Raw genomic sequence first — 14,005 nt, forward strand, 5'->3', positions numbered from 1 at the left:
TTCAGGGCTACCGACAGTGGAGCTCGAACCCACTATCTCCCGGGTCCAAGTTCACAGCTGCGCACCCCTAACTGCACAGCCAACTCACCCGGTCTATATATGACTCAATGAACCATTTTGCTTCTTTTTCTTCAATTAAAACTATACAGTTTGATTCACCAAGCAAAATTAAAACTATAACAAATGTACAAATTATAATAGAAGTAACAAGATGTATAGTACCTGTAATCCATTATGAATAATGTGTATATTAGGATTAACAAATATGAAGAGTTATACAATAAACTTTATAAATATCCCTTACCCAATCCAAATAATACCCAACTTACCTTTTGTCACTTCAACATTCCGACTGCCTCCAGTGGCATTAAGGTAAATTCTCTTAATTAGCTCCATGTTATTAAGAAGAGAATTAAATGCCATGAAGTAGGGGAAGCTAACTCGATGGCCTCCTTGCTGCCCTCCTCGTGCTGCCTACAATAAAATGCATATAATTCAATGAAATAAAGTCAGGGCTACAAAGAAAACTGGCAAGAAAATTGAATACAAAAGTTTATACATTGCATTAGTACAACATAACATGTTAGATCAAGGCTACACCCACCATTCTCTCATACAGGAGCCTCAAAATTCCTGAGTTAATCTTTTGTTGTAGAGGTAATGTGTCCGCCTTCTCATGTGTACACGTGAAGTTTGATTCCTATAATGTACAAGGATCTCATGATCTGAAGATTGGGCCATAGTTTACACAGCCCTGTGTGGTCGGCTGAGGAATCATGTAATATGTGAGGGAGTGAACTTGATCATGAAACCCAATTAGACTTAAGAATCTTCATGTTGACAATATGACATTCCATTATTAACAAACCACCTGGTAGCAGCAGTCAATTTGGCAGGTCTAAGACCTTTCGATGGCTGTATGGGATATTTCATGAAAAACTAGATTTGTTACAAGTAATAGAAACCAGATTTGCACAGGAGCAATTTTCAATTTATGGTGACAGGAACTGCAAGATTTCCTTGTAGATGACATTAGTTGTTTTCTTCCTGATGTACTTACTGTACACAGCTCAGTGTGGCATTCATTGAGGCCCTTCCAGCTGGCTGCCTTTCAGCTCGCTCCTTTCACCAATACGGTATTTAAACTATTCCTGTGTTGCTTTCAGTAAAACGATAACTCCCAAAGTGCTCATGCAAAGTATATAAAGTTTATTGATGTCTCCAAAAACCATAAAAGTAATTAACGGGATATAAAAACTAACAACATTACTACTGTATCATAAAGATTACTGAGGAACGTCATCAACAATTTCATAGAGCATTTTTATGGTCAACAATTCTTCCAAGGCATACTTGGGACCTATGGTTTAGGCAGCATAAATCAAGAAGGTGCTTGGATGACAATTTTTCCTTTGACTCCCTTCGGTAAGTGTCTGCCTGTCTTTGTATGGGTTGATTGCGAAAACTACCAAGCAAATTTTAATGCGGTTTCTAACATTGTATGTAGCATTTATCAAGGAAGGTTTAGGTGTATGAAATACTAATCTACAACATAAGGCTGAGCAGTGGCAATATCTTTTTTCTACAAGTTGCTTTACGTTGTACCGACACAGATAGGTCTTATGACGACGATGGGACAGGAAAGGGCTAGGAGTGGGAAGGAAGCGGCCATGGCCTTAACTAAGGTACAGCCCCAGCATTTGCCTGGTATGAAAATGGGGAAACCACGGAAAACCATCTTCAGGGCTGCCGACAGTGGGGTTCAAACCCACTATCTCCTGAATACTGGGTACTGGCCGCAATTAAACGACTGCAGCTATCACGCTTGGCAGTGGCAATATTACCAGGGACTTTATTTTATAATATGCATAGAGAAATTTTTAAAATAGACCTTTTTAAAAAACCTGGAAGTAACAAAACTGATCTAATTCTTTTGATCTGTCCTTTTAAGATCTTGGTTATGACCAAATGACAGATGTAAACTGCATTCAAATACTCCTGTACCAGATGCTTTCTGAAGACATTCCTGCAATTTTCATCACCTTTCTTTGCCATATCTCCATAATACTCATTCATTGTCCCTCCTAGAATAACTGTCCATCGAACAACTACGTATCATCAATCATACACTGTCACCGCCTCAGGATAGTGAAATGCTCTCCCCCAAAAACATCAAGGAAGCTACATCAAAAAGTAGATTTAAAACTTCTTACCAGCAATTACTCAAGTGCTTCCTTCACGGTATCTGTATAAGTAGAACAAGTGATTGTGTGTGAAAATTAATGTTAGATGAATGTACAGTTAGAGATAATGTAATAATTTATGATCATTAATTAAATTTAAAATATCACTAGTACCAATTAGAATTAAACAGAGTTAGTACAAATTACAGTAGTAATTTTTATATGGTACTGAAAAGAATATTTAAATACATTTAATATTTTTATTATTAATATTTATACTTTTTTTTTGCATTTCTTTGAGTTATTGTAATATAGTTTATAATTTTCAAATCAATAATATGTAGGTGGTTCTTATGTATTTTTTCATTTTAGTCTTAAATATTACTGTTATTTTGTAGTTCTTAGTATTTTAAGTTTTAATCACATATGTATAAATATGTTGTGGTTAAGTTCAAGAGAGAGCCAGGATTTGATAACCTCACTGCTGACATGATAAAGGCAACTGAAGCACAAGGCACACAATTGTTGTATAGAGTACTCTCCGTCAACTGGGAAGAGGACAAGATAAAGGACTGGATGAAAGGCATCAGCATCTCCCTATTTAAAAAGGGACACAGGAAGAAATGTGGAAATTATAGGGGCATCACTTTACTTTCTTGCTCAAACTTCTGGAGAAAATAATTGAAAGACGACTAAGGAAAATAGTAAAACCGTTATCTAAGGAGGAGCAACATGGCTTCAAGAAGAACTGAACCACTACAGACCTCATATTTGCTGTCAGAATGCTAACAGAGAAACACTGGGAATATGGAAAGAACTTTGTGATGGTTTTTATGGACAACGAGAAGGCCCATAACAGTGTCCCTAGGAAGATGATCTGGGAATGCCTAGAAGGTACAGATAGGTGTGCCAAACTTTCTGACAGATACAGTAAAGATGCTCTATCAAAAATGCTTTAGCTGTGTCCTTCAGAGAACATTACAAAGAGCATAACACTAATATTTGCAGATGATGTTCTCATTTGGGAAGAAAATGAATCAGAAGTACAGGAGAAACTAAATCTTTGGAGAAACAAGTTTAAAGAAAACAGATATCAATAAAACAAAAACTCTTGAAATGATTATTATCAGGTAAGGTACAGATTCAGACATTTTTCTGGAGGGAACTCTGTTACAATCTGTTTCTAACTTCATATAACTTGGAAGTATCATTTCAAAAGATAACACATTAAAACAAAAAATGCTTAATAGGACACAAAAAGCTTCTCAATTTTATTTTCAATTGAGAAACCTAATGCAGGAAGATAAAATACCCCAAAATGCAAAATTGACCCTGATTCGTTCCTATCTCATTCCAATTCTCATCAATGGACTTGAAACATGTACCCTACACAAAGACTAATAGTAAGATCCAGTCAACAGAAATGAAATTCATCAGAAACAATTAACCAAAAGACCAGAAGAGAAAATACTAGAAATTAAGCAAACAGGAAAGAAGCTGGCATCAAAATACAGTACCTGTTACCAAGCTTTTAGGAAGATGCAGGCTACAATGTAATGAGGATGGACAGAAGGAGAACAGCAAGGAATTACTTTGACAGAGAAGTGATAGGGAAGAAAGCAATAGGGAGGCCAAGGAATTGATGGATAGACACAGTGAAATCAGAGGTCAGCAAGAGAAATGTCAAGTGGGCGGATGTAAAGTAACAGAAACTACATTCTGACAAGAAGAAGTGGGGAGCGCTTGTACACCACACCCGGGACACTGGAGCTGGATATGATGATAAATAAAGGCTTTAACAGTCAATACAGGAAATGCGAGCTGGACATGATGATGAATAGTCAATCAACCAACAAAACAAACAAACAATCAATCAATCAATCAATCAATCAATCAATCAATCAATCAATCAATCAATCAATCAATCAAGATGCTGTCAGCTTCCAGAACAAAGAGTTCAATTTGTAATGATCATAGAATGTTGTCGATTTTTTAAACTTAATGAAAACTAGATTGAGGTGGAGAACATGCTCTAATGGAGGCTCAAAGATCATTCATGTCATGGTATTACAAGCAGTTCCTCTCATATGTCTATTCATGAAGAAATGTAATAAAGCCCACAATACAATACAATTGCTGTACCAATTACCAATCATAGGTAACAAATAAAATTAAAACTATTCACTTCAAAACTGATGATAAATGGTGAATTCCTTCATGTTACCACGGTACATACACAAGGCATTTGCAGGAAATACAAACGACCTCCTCTCTTGTTAATGGCATTCTGACTATCAAAGGCCTGTGGGGATACAAATGGTCAGCAAGATCTGATAACAGCCCTCCATATTCTTTAAAAAGTACACCAAATACAGATGAGTACAATTTTGAATTAAGGGAAGACCCTAATTGAAATTTATATTTTCTGAAATGTTAGTCTTTCTTACTGTGCTGAAGTAGAGCAAATATTTCCAAAATTTATAGTATTTTTGCAATCAACTTGGTTCATTTTAAAAACATCCCAGGTGCAACAATTTTTGGGTTATTGTTTTGAAACTGGGTTATATAGATAAGAGAGATAAAAGGAATGGACAGCCACATTATTTCTTGTTTCAGTTAAATTCTTGTCATTTCAACAGCATGCAGTAATGCATCATAGAACTTCTATTTTATTCATACGGCCCCACGGTGTAGGGGTAGCGTGTCTGCATCTTACCTGGAGGTTCCGTGTTCGATTCCCAGCCAGGTCTGGGATTTTTACCTAGATCTCAGAGCTGGTTCGAGGTCTATTCAGCCTACATTATTACAAATGAGGAACTATCTGATGGTGAGATTGCACCGGTTTAGGAAATCGAGAATTACGGCCGAGAAGATTAGTCTTGCTGACCACATGACACCTCATACTCTGTAGGCTTGTGGGCTGAGCAGTGTTCACTTGGTAGGCCATGGCCCTTCGGGGCTGTTGCGCGATGGGTTTTTTTAATACAAAATATTTTGGAAAGGTACCGACTACTGTTAAAATGGGTACTACAAACTATGAATGCTATATGAATGCACGTATGCACCAAATGTGAAGGCAATCAGATTACAAGTGTTGTGCAAGGAGCATTTTGAATTCTAGGAAATGTTGCTATACAGCAGTGGTTCTTAAACATTTTTGCATCACAGAACCCTAATCAATAAAAGCAGTGAATGGTGGAACCAATGTTTAAGGGCCGCATTTAAGAGTATGCTGATTAGGCTACAACTTGGGGTCCACACCACAAAGAAACCTGCATCACATCTGCAGCCTAGGGACCTGTACACAGTAAATCCTGCTCTGTTACCATCCTTTCTTTTTAGACTTCCACTTTCCAGCCACTTCAATGTGGTTATCCTTCATATAGATGTTAATTCAAAGTAGAACTACTCATCGAGAAAATTATCAACCATCCATTTACGTCAGTAGAATGTCATGTTCACCTCTGTAGTGTAAAAATAGTGCTATTAGCTGCCATCCTCAGGGGCCTGGGTATTATTCCCAGTATTGGCAAAAATTTAAGATTGGCAGGGGGGGCTCATATGTGGTTAAAAAGGTACATGCAGCTCACCTTCCATTGCGGGTGTGCCTGAAAAGAACTGCACCACCTTAAGAACAATGACATATATTTACTTTTAAGTAGAATGTTATGAATGAAAACTGTGACTCATAGCTAGCCTGACTAGAATTTAAAATAAAAACTAGGCAGTTCTAAACTGATGAAGAAAATTTATCCATTGTTGTGTTGGCAAACTCATTTTATCAGTACTACAGAATCCTTAAATACAGTAATTAATACAGTACTGAGATATATGGTATGATAATATTTACAATAATACAGTTTTCATGTTACTGAGACAAACTTCATGTACAATGTGTGCGTTTACCCTTACTAAAATACATATAGACCAAGCTGCCCACTACTGCAGAAAATATTTTATGGAACCCCATGATCAGCACTGCAGAACTCTGGAGTTCCACACAGCACAGTTTGAGAACCACTACTGTACAGTAATTTACACCAAAAGAAGGACCTGTATTAAAATTAATTTCTGATTCAGAATTAAAGTGAAATTTCTTTTAATTTCCCAATATCTAAACAAGCATGTTCATTTCGTTTGCTTTCTCTGCCCTTAAACACTTCCCAGCAATATGTGACTGAAATATATTTGACTTTCTACTTATAAGCATAATCTCACTACGAGGGCTGTAAATATAGTAGTGGCAACGTAGTCAAGACACTCACAGGAGCTCGGGCATATGCAAATAGGACATGGGAGCGGTCAGGCGGCGCTGTTGACTTTGTATAGTGTGCGAATGACTGGCATCCATCAGGGAGTGTTGCTGCTGTGCGGCATTGAAGTGAAGATTGTCGATTTCACCACTCTAAAGGATGTTTTCAACAGGTGATCAGTGTTCGTAGATTAAAATCAAGGTTGTCTGTGGAAAAAATATATCAGAATGTTATCAAGGAATACATGAAGCCTGCGGTCAGAATGCATTACCATATAGGACGGTTTCACGATGGGTCAAGGTATTCCGTGCGGGTCGGAATGAGACAGCGGATTTGCACCGCACAGGTTGGCCGTCCATTCCTCAAGATCAGATTGACATTGTGAATAATCTTATTTCCGTAGATCATACATGGACTGTCTAGGAATTATCCACAGACGTTCGTCTCAGTCATCAAACGGCATGGTACATACTGACGAAATGTCTAAACATGAGGAAAACTGCACCCCGCTGGGTTCCACGTCAACTTGCCGATGTCAAGAAATGACACCAGTATGCACTGGCTGGCATCCATCTGGACAGATACCGCAATGAAGGAGACACATTTCTGCAGCATATTGTCACCACTGACGAGATGTGGGCACGAGGCCTACGAGCCTGAATTAAAATGTCCATCAAATAAATGGCGTCATCCAGGTTTTCCAAGTCCACAGAAATTTTGACAGGAACCTGGATGGGTAAAACTTATGCTGACTGTGGCATATGGCTACGAGGGTGTTATTCCTACGCTTGCTGTGCTGGAGCGACAAACCGTCAACAGTGACTACAGTGACGATTTCTGAAGAGACATCTGCGTCCGGCTATGTGGCACAAATGTCCACATTTATTGCGAGACAATTGACCCATTGTGTTGCATGACAACGCACGTGTCATGTCATAAACAACGTCAAGCTCTTATTGCAATGGTGGTACTGGGAGGTCTCGGAACACCCTCCGTACTCACCAGACACGAGTCCTTGTGACTTCAATCTGTTTCCAAAGTTGAAGGAACCCCTCCAAAGCCGCCGATTTCCTGACGTGGCATCTGTACTTTGTGCAGTAGGGTGCTCCATTACTGTCATCAACAGAGAACGCCTTTCCAACAGCTTCCCAACATTAGGCAAAACGTAATAGACATTGCGGGTGACTACAATGAAGGAATGTAATGCAACTGTACTTGTTAATTCATTAAATATTGTGTTCTATCATTGCCACTACTTTATTTGCACCCCTTGTATAATACTATGATTTAAACCTTTCTGAAGGACCTTTAAAATGACCACATAAGAAAGAAAAAAAAAAGATACAGTAAAACTTGCTCCAAGCAGAATCACAAGGGACCACATTTTTTTCCAAACTCGCGAAGTTTCCGCATTATACAAAAAGTTTTCTGTCTTAAAACACCAAACACTACCACCACCGCTACACAAAATATCATGCAGTATACCGAGTATTTTAAATTATTATTTAGAGGTTATCTGTATCTGCCTATGCATAATGCTCAGCTATCCAGATTGATGTACGTAGTACTGTAGAACACTGATTTGTTAATTATTACTACAGTGCTTTATTATTACATGCAGCATTATACGCAGAAATCATTCTGATGCTATCATAACAGATCAAACAAAGAAACTTGTTTCCTCTGCATTCTTATTATGTCTTTATGAATGCAGTCCTGAGCTGAGGACATCAGTTCAAGAAGCGTGGAAGAGTTAGATGTATTAGCAAATTGCTTTACATCACAAATGCACTGTAGGGCTTGTTCGCTGGTTTTAATCTTGTTATTATCTTCATCTTCTTGCTCATCTCAATCTTCTTCCGTCCCCTCCTCTATCTCGGACTCTCTCACTGCTAGAAGGGCTGTAGCTAATTCTAAAATTGTAATGTGTTGTAAGTTGTTCATCGTTTTGAATACAGTTCTCTGCTTCGCAGTGCACATTTCTTGCTTGGCACAAGTCGGATATTGCCAATATGTTATCAAGCACAGTGTAAGAGCTGTCCGCTGTTTCCATGATCAAAGAATATCTTAAAAAAGTGCCTATAGTATGATTTGAATTTGAAAATGATACCCTTATCCAATGGCTGTAAGATAGTTTCATGTTTGACAATGTATGTTTGGGTGGCAGGTGGCATTGTTAAGAAAAAGAATAACCTTTCCGTTTTTATTTTTTGTGTTTGATCCATTCAACTACTCTTCCATTAAAAGTAGCAGCCATCAACCAACTGTTACTGCTTCGCCAAACCACCGGAAGGTTATCGATTTTCAGATTGTTGCAACATCTGAGTTTTGCTGCCTTCGCAATAACAAGAGGTTCTTTCAATTCTCTCTCCATATTCCCACACATTAACACTAAGTCTTTCCTTAGACATTTTACCCCTGCCACACTTTTGTTCCTTAATGGGGAGCAACTTTGTTGGTACAGTAATAACTGATAGAACTATTCTGTTTTGTCTGCAATGAAAATGTTTCTACCTTCATATTCTGAAATCAAACCTAGCAGTTTTGATTTCCAATCATCCACTACACTTTCATTCATACCCTTAAATTCCCTGCATTCTTGATTCCAGACAATATTGTGCCTCTTTTTGAAAATGTCGAGCCATCCCATAGACACTTTGAACACTTCATTTCCTAGAAATCTAGCCACAGCATGAGTTTCACTCTGAAGCATCAAACCAGATATGAGCATGTTTTTTGACCAGACAAAAGTGAACCACTCCCACACTACCTTGTTGATTTCCTCATTATCGGTGACCTTCGCCTGATCTTTCATTTGACCATTCGCTTGAATCGTCCCATCCATAATTTTTTCCTTATTTTTTTAAGCACTTTGCATTTTTCCACACTTGAACAGGAACATTATTTACTCTATCAAAAATTTGTCCTTTTCCTTAGCTTCAACAATTTTAACTTTTTCGTTTAGTGCAAAGTCACATAATATTTAGCCATGAAGTTAAGTTCATCTTCACTTTTACAAATACAGTAGCCAAACGTTTGACAGTATGCCTATTTCCTTATCAATATAGTTTATTATTTTCATGTACATGTTGATCAATCTCACAATTATATAATGGGGATAATTGATTAGGTGGAATAAAATGACATATACACTGATAGCCAGGATGTCCAAACACGTGCGCAAGTTTGTCCAGACAATGACACTGATCATAACAGCACCAGAAATACACAAACATTGTATTTCAATGCAGAGTGTCGGGCAGCAGTAAACAACCCAAACCCTTAAGGTGACCAATGACTTCGGGCAGATGAGTTTCCTTGGGACCGAGCTCAATAGCTCCAGTCACTTAAGTGCGGCCAGTATCCAGTATTCAGGAGATAGTAGTTCGAACCCCACTGTCGGCAGCCCTGAAAATGGTTTTCCGCGGTTTCCCATTTTCACACCAGGCAAATGCTGGGGCTGTACCTTAGTTAAGGCCACGGCTGCTTCCTTCCAACTCCTAGCCCTTCCCTGTCCCATCGTCGCCATAAGACCTATCTGTGTCGGTGCGATGTAAAGCAACTAGCAAAAAAAAAAAAAAATTCATTAGGTGGGTTGATGGTTCCCTCAGTGTAGGAAATGACACTGGAACACGTCGAGTAGCGTATGACACCAGGTAGTAGAGGCTGCAAAAGGCGCCTGTACTCCACGTTAGAAGCGGGCTGATCACCTGCTGGGAGTTGTTATAAAATGCCTATGGAGTGGCAACCCCATTGTAGTAACAGCCTACAATGAAACTGGCACTTTTAAATCAGCCTTGGAGAAGGCTAGGGCTTTCCACGGAAGTGATATGCAGTTATTACACCAGGGGAACCAGTAGAGAACATTATGAACATTATGAAAGTGGCAATAATCAACCTCAGGTCACTGACTGAAAAGTCAGAAGAGGTGACTGATTTTATGTAGGAGATTTTAGCAATATCTACCCAAAAAAAAGTTGTAAAATTAAAAAAAAAAGTGAAATGGAAAGAAGGAGAGATAATAACCAGAGGAGATAAGGATGTGATGGGTTGAGTAAGGTTAAGTGGAGAGGAAAAGGAAAGGAGACTAGGTGGCTGAAAATGATCAAGAACAGTATAATTAGAAAACTGGATTGGAACACAGTTAAGTAAGCACAACAGTGTATGTATAGAGGAAGATGGAAAGGTCCCATAAATATCTCAGCGCAGCGAAGCTGGGTGAGGAAAATGGATGATGATGATGACGACGATAACGATACTAGCACCAAAATTTCAATTTTGTTTTTTGCATGATTTCTGGAACATTATTTCAGTAAGGTCTTCTCTTCAAATAGAAAATTTGTTCCTTACTTTTTTTGTTAAAAAAAAAGAGGCTTATACACTTGCATTTGTACTTCAAAGTAGATTCATAAAGGCAAAGCATTCCTTCCAACTAAATGTGCAACAGGCAATAAGATCCACCAACACCACCACCACCACTAAAGTTCACTGAGCTGCATTTATTTGATTTTTCGAGATAATATTTGCTACTTTCTTTTTCTAAGTGAATAAAACCTGCCACAACAGTTATTAAATAACGTTTCATTTTACAACAACGAAGCAACTCAGGTATTTGATAGCAACTACACAATTTCACTCAGTGAATGACTTACACTCAGGTTACTACTCCAAAACATAGACGGGACAAATTACGCTGAGCGGGAATTCAATTATTAAAATTTGCTCATAGGGTAACAGCACTATATATCGAACGCCCTTTAAATACCAATATAAATGGTCCATTATTGGACATTATGGGAGTCAACATTTGTATCGCCCTTTAAATTTCAAACACTTCACACATCTTATTGCAAAATAAGGATATCAATAAGTTTACATATCTGAAATTTGTAAATTCATCCCTGCAAACTTTGCTTTATGTCAATTGATAGGTCAAAGTCTTTAACGTGTTGGCAAAGGTGGAGAAAGTGTCAGAACTTTGTTGTTGGTGGGATATTGTGTTGTGTTGTGTTGTTAGTAAGGTGCTGTGTCCCTTTGATTGTCTGTTTCTGCTGGCAAAACAGTGTCTTCAGAAGGTATCCTTTAAATAATACATTGCATTGACATAAATGTACGTTTATTAATTTTGTATGTTGTGAGTTCTTGCCTATCTTCATATTTATTTCTAAAGTAAAATATAGTTTGATATTTGAATCCCATTTTATAATATCAAAAGGTTGTTCGATAAAAGATGACAAAAACAACAACGTCACTGAAAATTAAAGGGCTGTTGACTATTTTAATTTGTAGTACTGTTTTCTTTTGCGCCGAAGTCCGCATTTCTGTGATCGTGACTGCTGAGGAGTCTATCTGTAACCTGAAAGGGCCTGAATTCAAACCCTCAACAGGTATAGTTAGATTTCTTTTATGATATCTTATGTCTGTTTGATGCCATATGTTGTGCTAATCACTTTATTTGACAATCCCGTCATTTTCCAGAGGTACTCATTGTTGGTAAATACAGTGGCAGTGACAAGAAAGTGCATGTGGGAGCAGCTGCCCCCCACTTTTCGGAAAAAATTAAATTTTTATTACATTTTAGCCATTTAAAACTAGAAATCATAAACATTTGATCCCAAACCTTCCCTTTTGTGCCTAAATTTATTTAATTTTATATTCTGCCAGTCATATAACCCTTGATCCCTGGTAATTCACGTAGTCCATAAAATTTCTGCCCCCCACCCCCTTCTAACTCCCAATTGCCGCTACTGGGTAAATATTGTGTAATAAACAAAGTAGAGGATTAAAAGCAGAAAATTATTCTTTTTTTCAGTTCTTGCTTATTTTCCTTAACTAGTTCTCAGAGCTTCACAATGGTCAAAATAAAGACGCTCAACAGGGAAAATGTTCCAAAAGCCAAAATTAAACCTATTGAAAAAAATAAAACGGTGTCAGTATTCATTATCTGCCTTGACTGAAGCTGTTCAACAGGTTAAGACTGGCATGATGTCTCACAGGTTAAACGACAAACTATCTGGACATCAGAAGATTCAGACTGCCCTTGGCTGGAAGCCATTCATGAGTCCATGAGAAGAAGAGGGTCTTAGTGAAAGGGTGACCAACAAGGCAAAGAGAGGATTTCCATTGAAGAAAAAGAATTTACTTGACACTGTTCAGCAAATTGTGCAACCATCAAGAAGGAACATACCATTTAAGCACAGAAGACCTGGAAAAACCTGCTTCAAGTGTTTTATGAAATGGCATCCTTCCCTGTCTAAGAAGCAGCCTGAAACCATTAGCAAGGGCAGGGCTGCTGTGTCAGAAGTGAGAATACATGCTTGATTTGCTGGATTGTCGTGCTACCTGGAATCTGAAGATGTAAGATCAATTATGGAAGACCCAAGCAGGATCTTCAATGCAGACGAGACAAATTTTCTGTTCCATAAAGTTTCAGAAAAGTACCTTGGAGTCAGTGAAGGAAAGCTTCAAATTACAACAACCTCTAAAAAGAAAGATGGCATAAAAGTGCTCAGAAATTTCTGTGCCAATCGGTGTTGTGCCCCAACAATGATCATCTACAGAAACATATGACTTAAGCAACTTATCAAAGATAGTGTACCTGAGCCATGGATCTATGAGAAAACAGAAATTGGCTGGATGAAAGCTGCAATGTTTCTGAACTACCTTCAGCATTTTAGGTCATGGCTAGAGACAAAGAAAATTACGCTCCCTGTTATTCTCTTTCTTGACAGACACAGGAGTCATTTATCTCTTCAAGTCAGTGAATACTGTCATGACCCTGGAATAATATTGTACTGTCTTTTCCCTAACGCCACCCATATTCCACAACCAGCAGATGTGGAGGTATTTCAACCTCTACAGGGATCATGGGAAAATGCTCTTCAAGACGAGAAAATATGAACTCTCGAGGCATCAGTAACCAAAATAAATTTTGCACCCATGTTAAAGAAAGTTTGGAATGATGCTACTAGGCCAGATATTATGAAAAGCACCTTTCATAAGCGTGGTCTCTATTCACCAGATCAAACGCTGTGGACTACACAAACTATGTTGCAAATATTTTGACGTTTCCAGTGGGAAGGCAACAGCAAGAGTGTTGACGAAGGTAGCCCTTCATTCCCTTCCACTTCCAATCAGAAGTTAAAGTTTGTGCTTGATGACCTGGAAGAATTCTTGCCTCCCTGTATTCTCAATTTCAACGACAAACTACAACGTGATGGAGAAAAGCAGAATGACAGTGAACCAGATTTGTACGCTTATTGGAAAAGTGTTCCAACCGGGTACAACAAATGAAACAATATCAGCTAATCAAAATGAAACAATGGCAAACAGTTCATCAGAAGAAGAAATAAATTATGATCAGGGCAGAGATAATCGTGATTTCACATGGAATGATTAATGTTCAGAGGTGTATGTACCTTCTCCCAAGAAGAATCTTCTTGATATCATCATTTTGAAGGGTGGAGTAAAAGTTTACAAGCTGAAATTACTGAAGGAGGATGAAAATGCTTTGGAACTTGCTTGTTAATCTACCTCAAGCAGTACGAGGATTCTCTCAAAGAATTTCTC

The 14,005-nt window shown here is 38.1% G+C and overlaps 1 protein-coding gene across 3 annotated transcripts in view; it reads right to left on the reverse strand.

Moving 5' to 3' along the window:
• Nucleotides 1-14,005, reverse strand: part of aralar1 (calcium-binding mitochondrial carrier protein aralar1) — a 404,690-nt gene that overhangs the window by 172,674 nt on the left and 218,011 nt on the right. For all 3 annotated transcript variants that reach the window (XM_067143121.2, XM_067143122.2, XM_067143123.2), the window contains one exon: nt 330-474. In XM_067143121.2, coding sequence (XP_066999222.1) covers nt 330-474 — 145 coding nt within the window. The remainder of the gene's footprint in view (nt 1-329; nt 475-14,005) is intronic.

This window comes from Anabrus simplex, chromosome 3 (genome assembly GCF_040414725.1).
Source record: "Anabrus simplex isolate iqAnaSimp1 chromosome 3, ASM4041472v1, whole genome shotgun sequence".
Classification (NCBI taxonomy): Eukaryota; Metazoa; Arthropoda; class Insecta; order Orthoptera; family Tettigoniidae; genus Anabrus; species Anabrus simplex.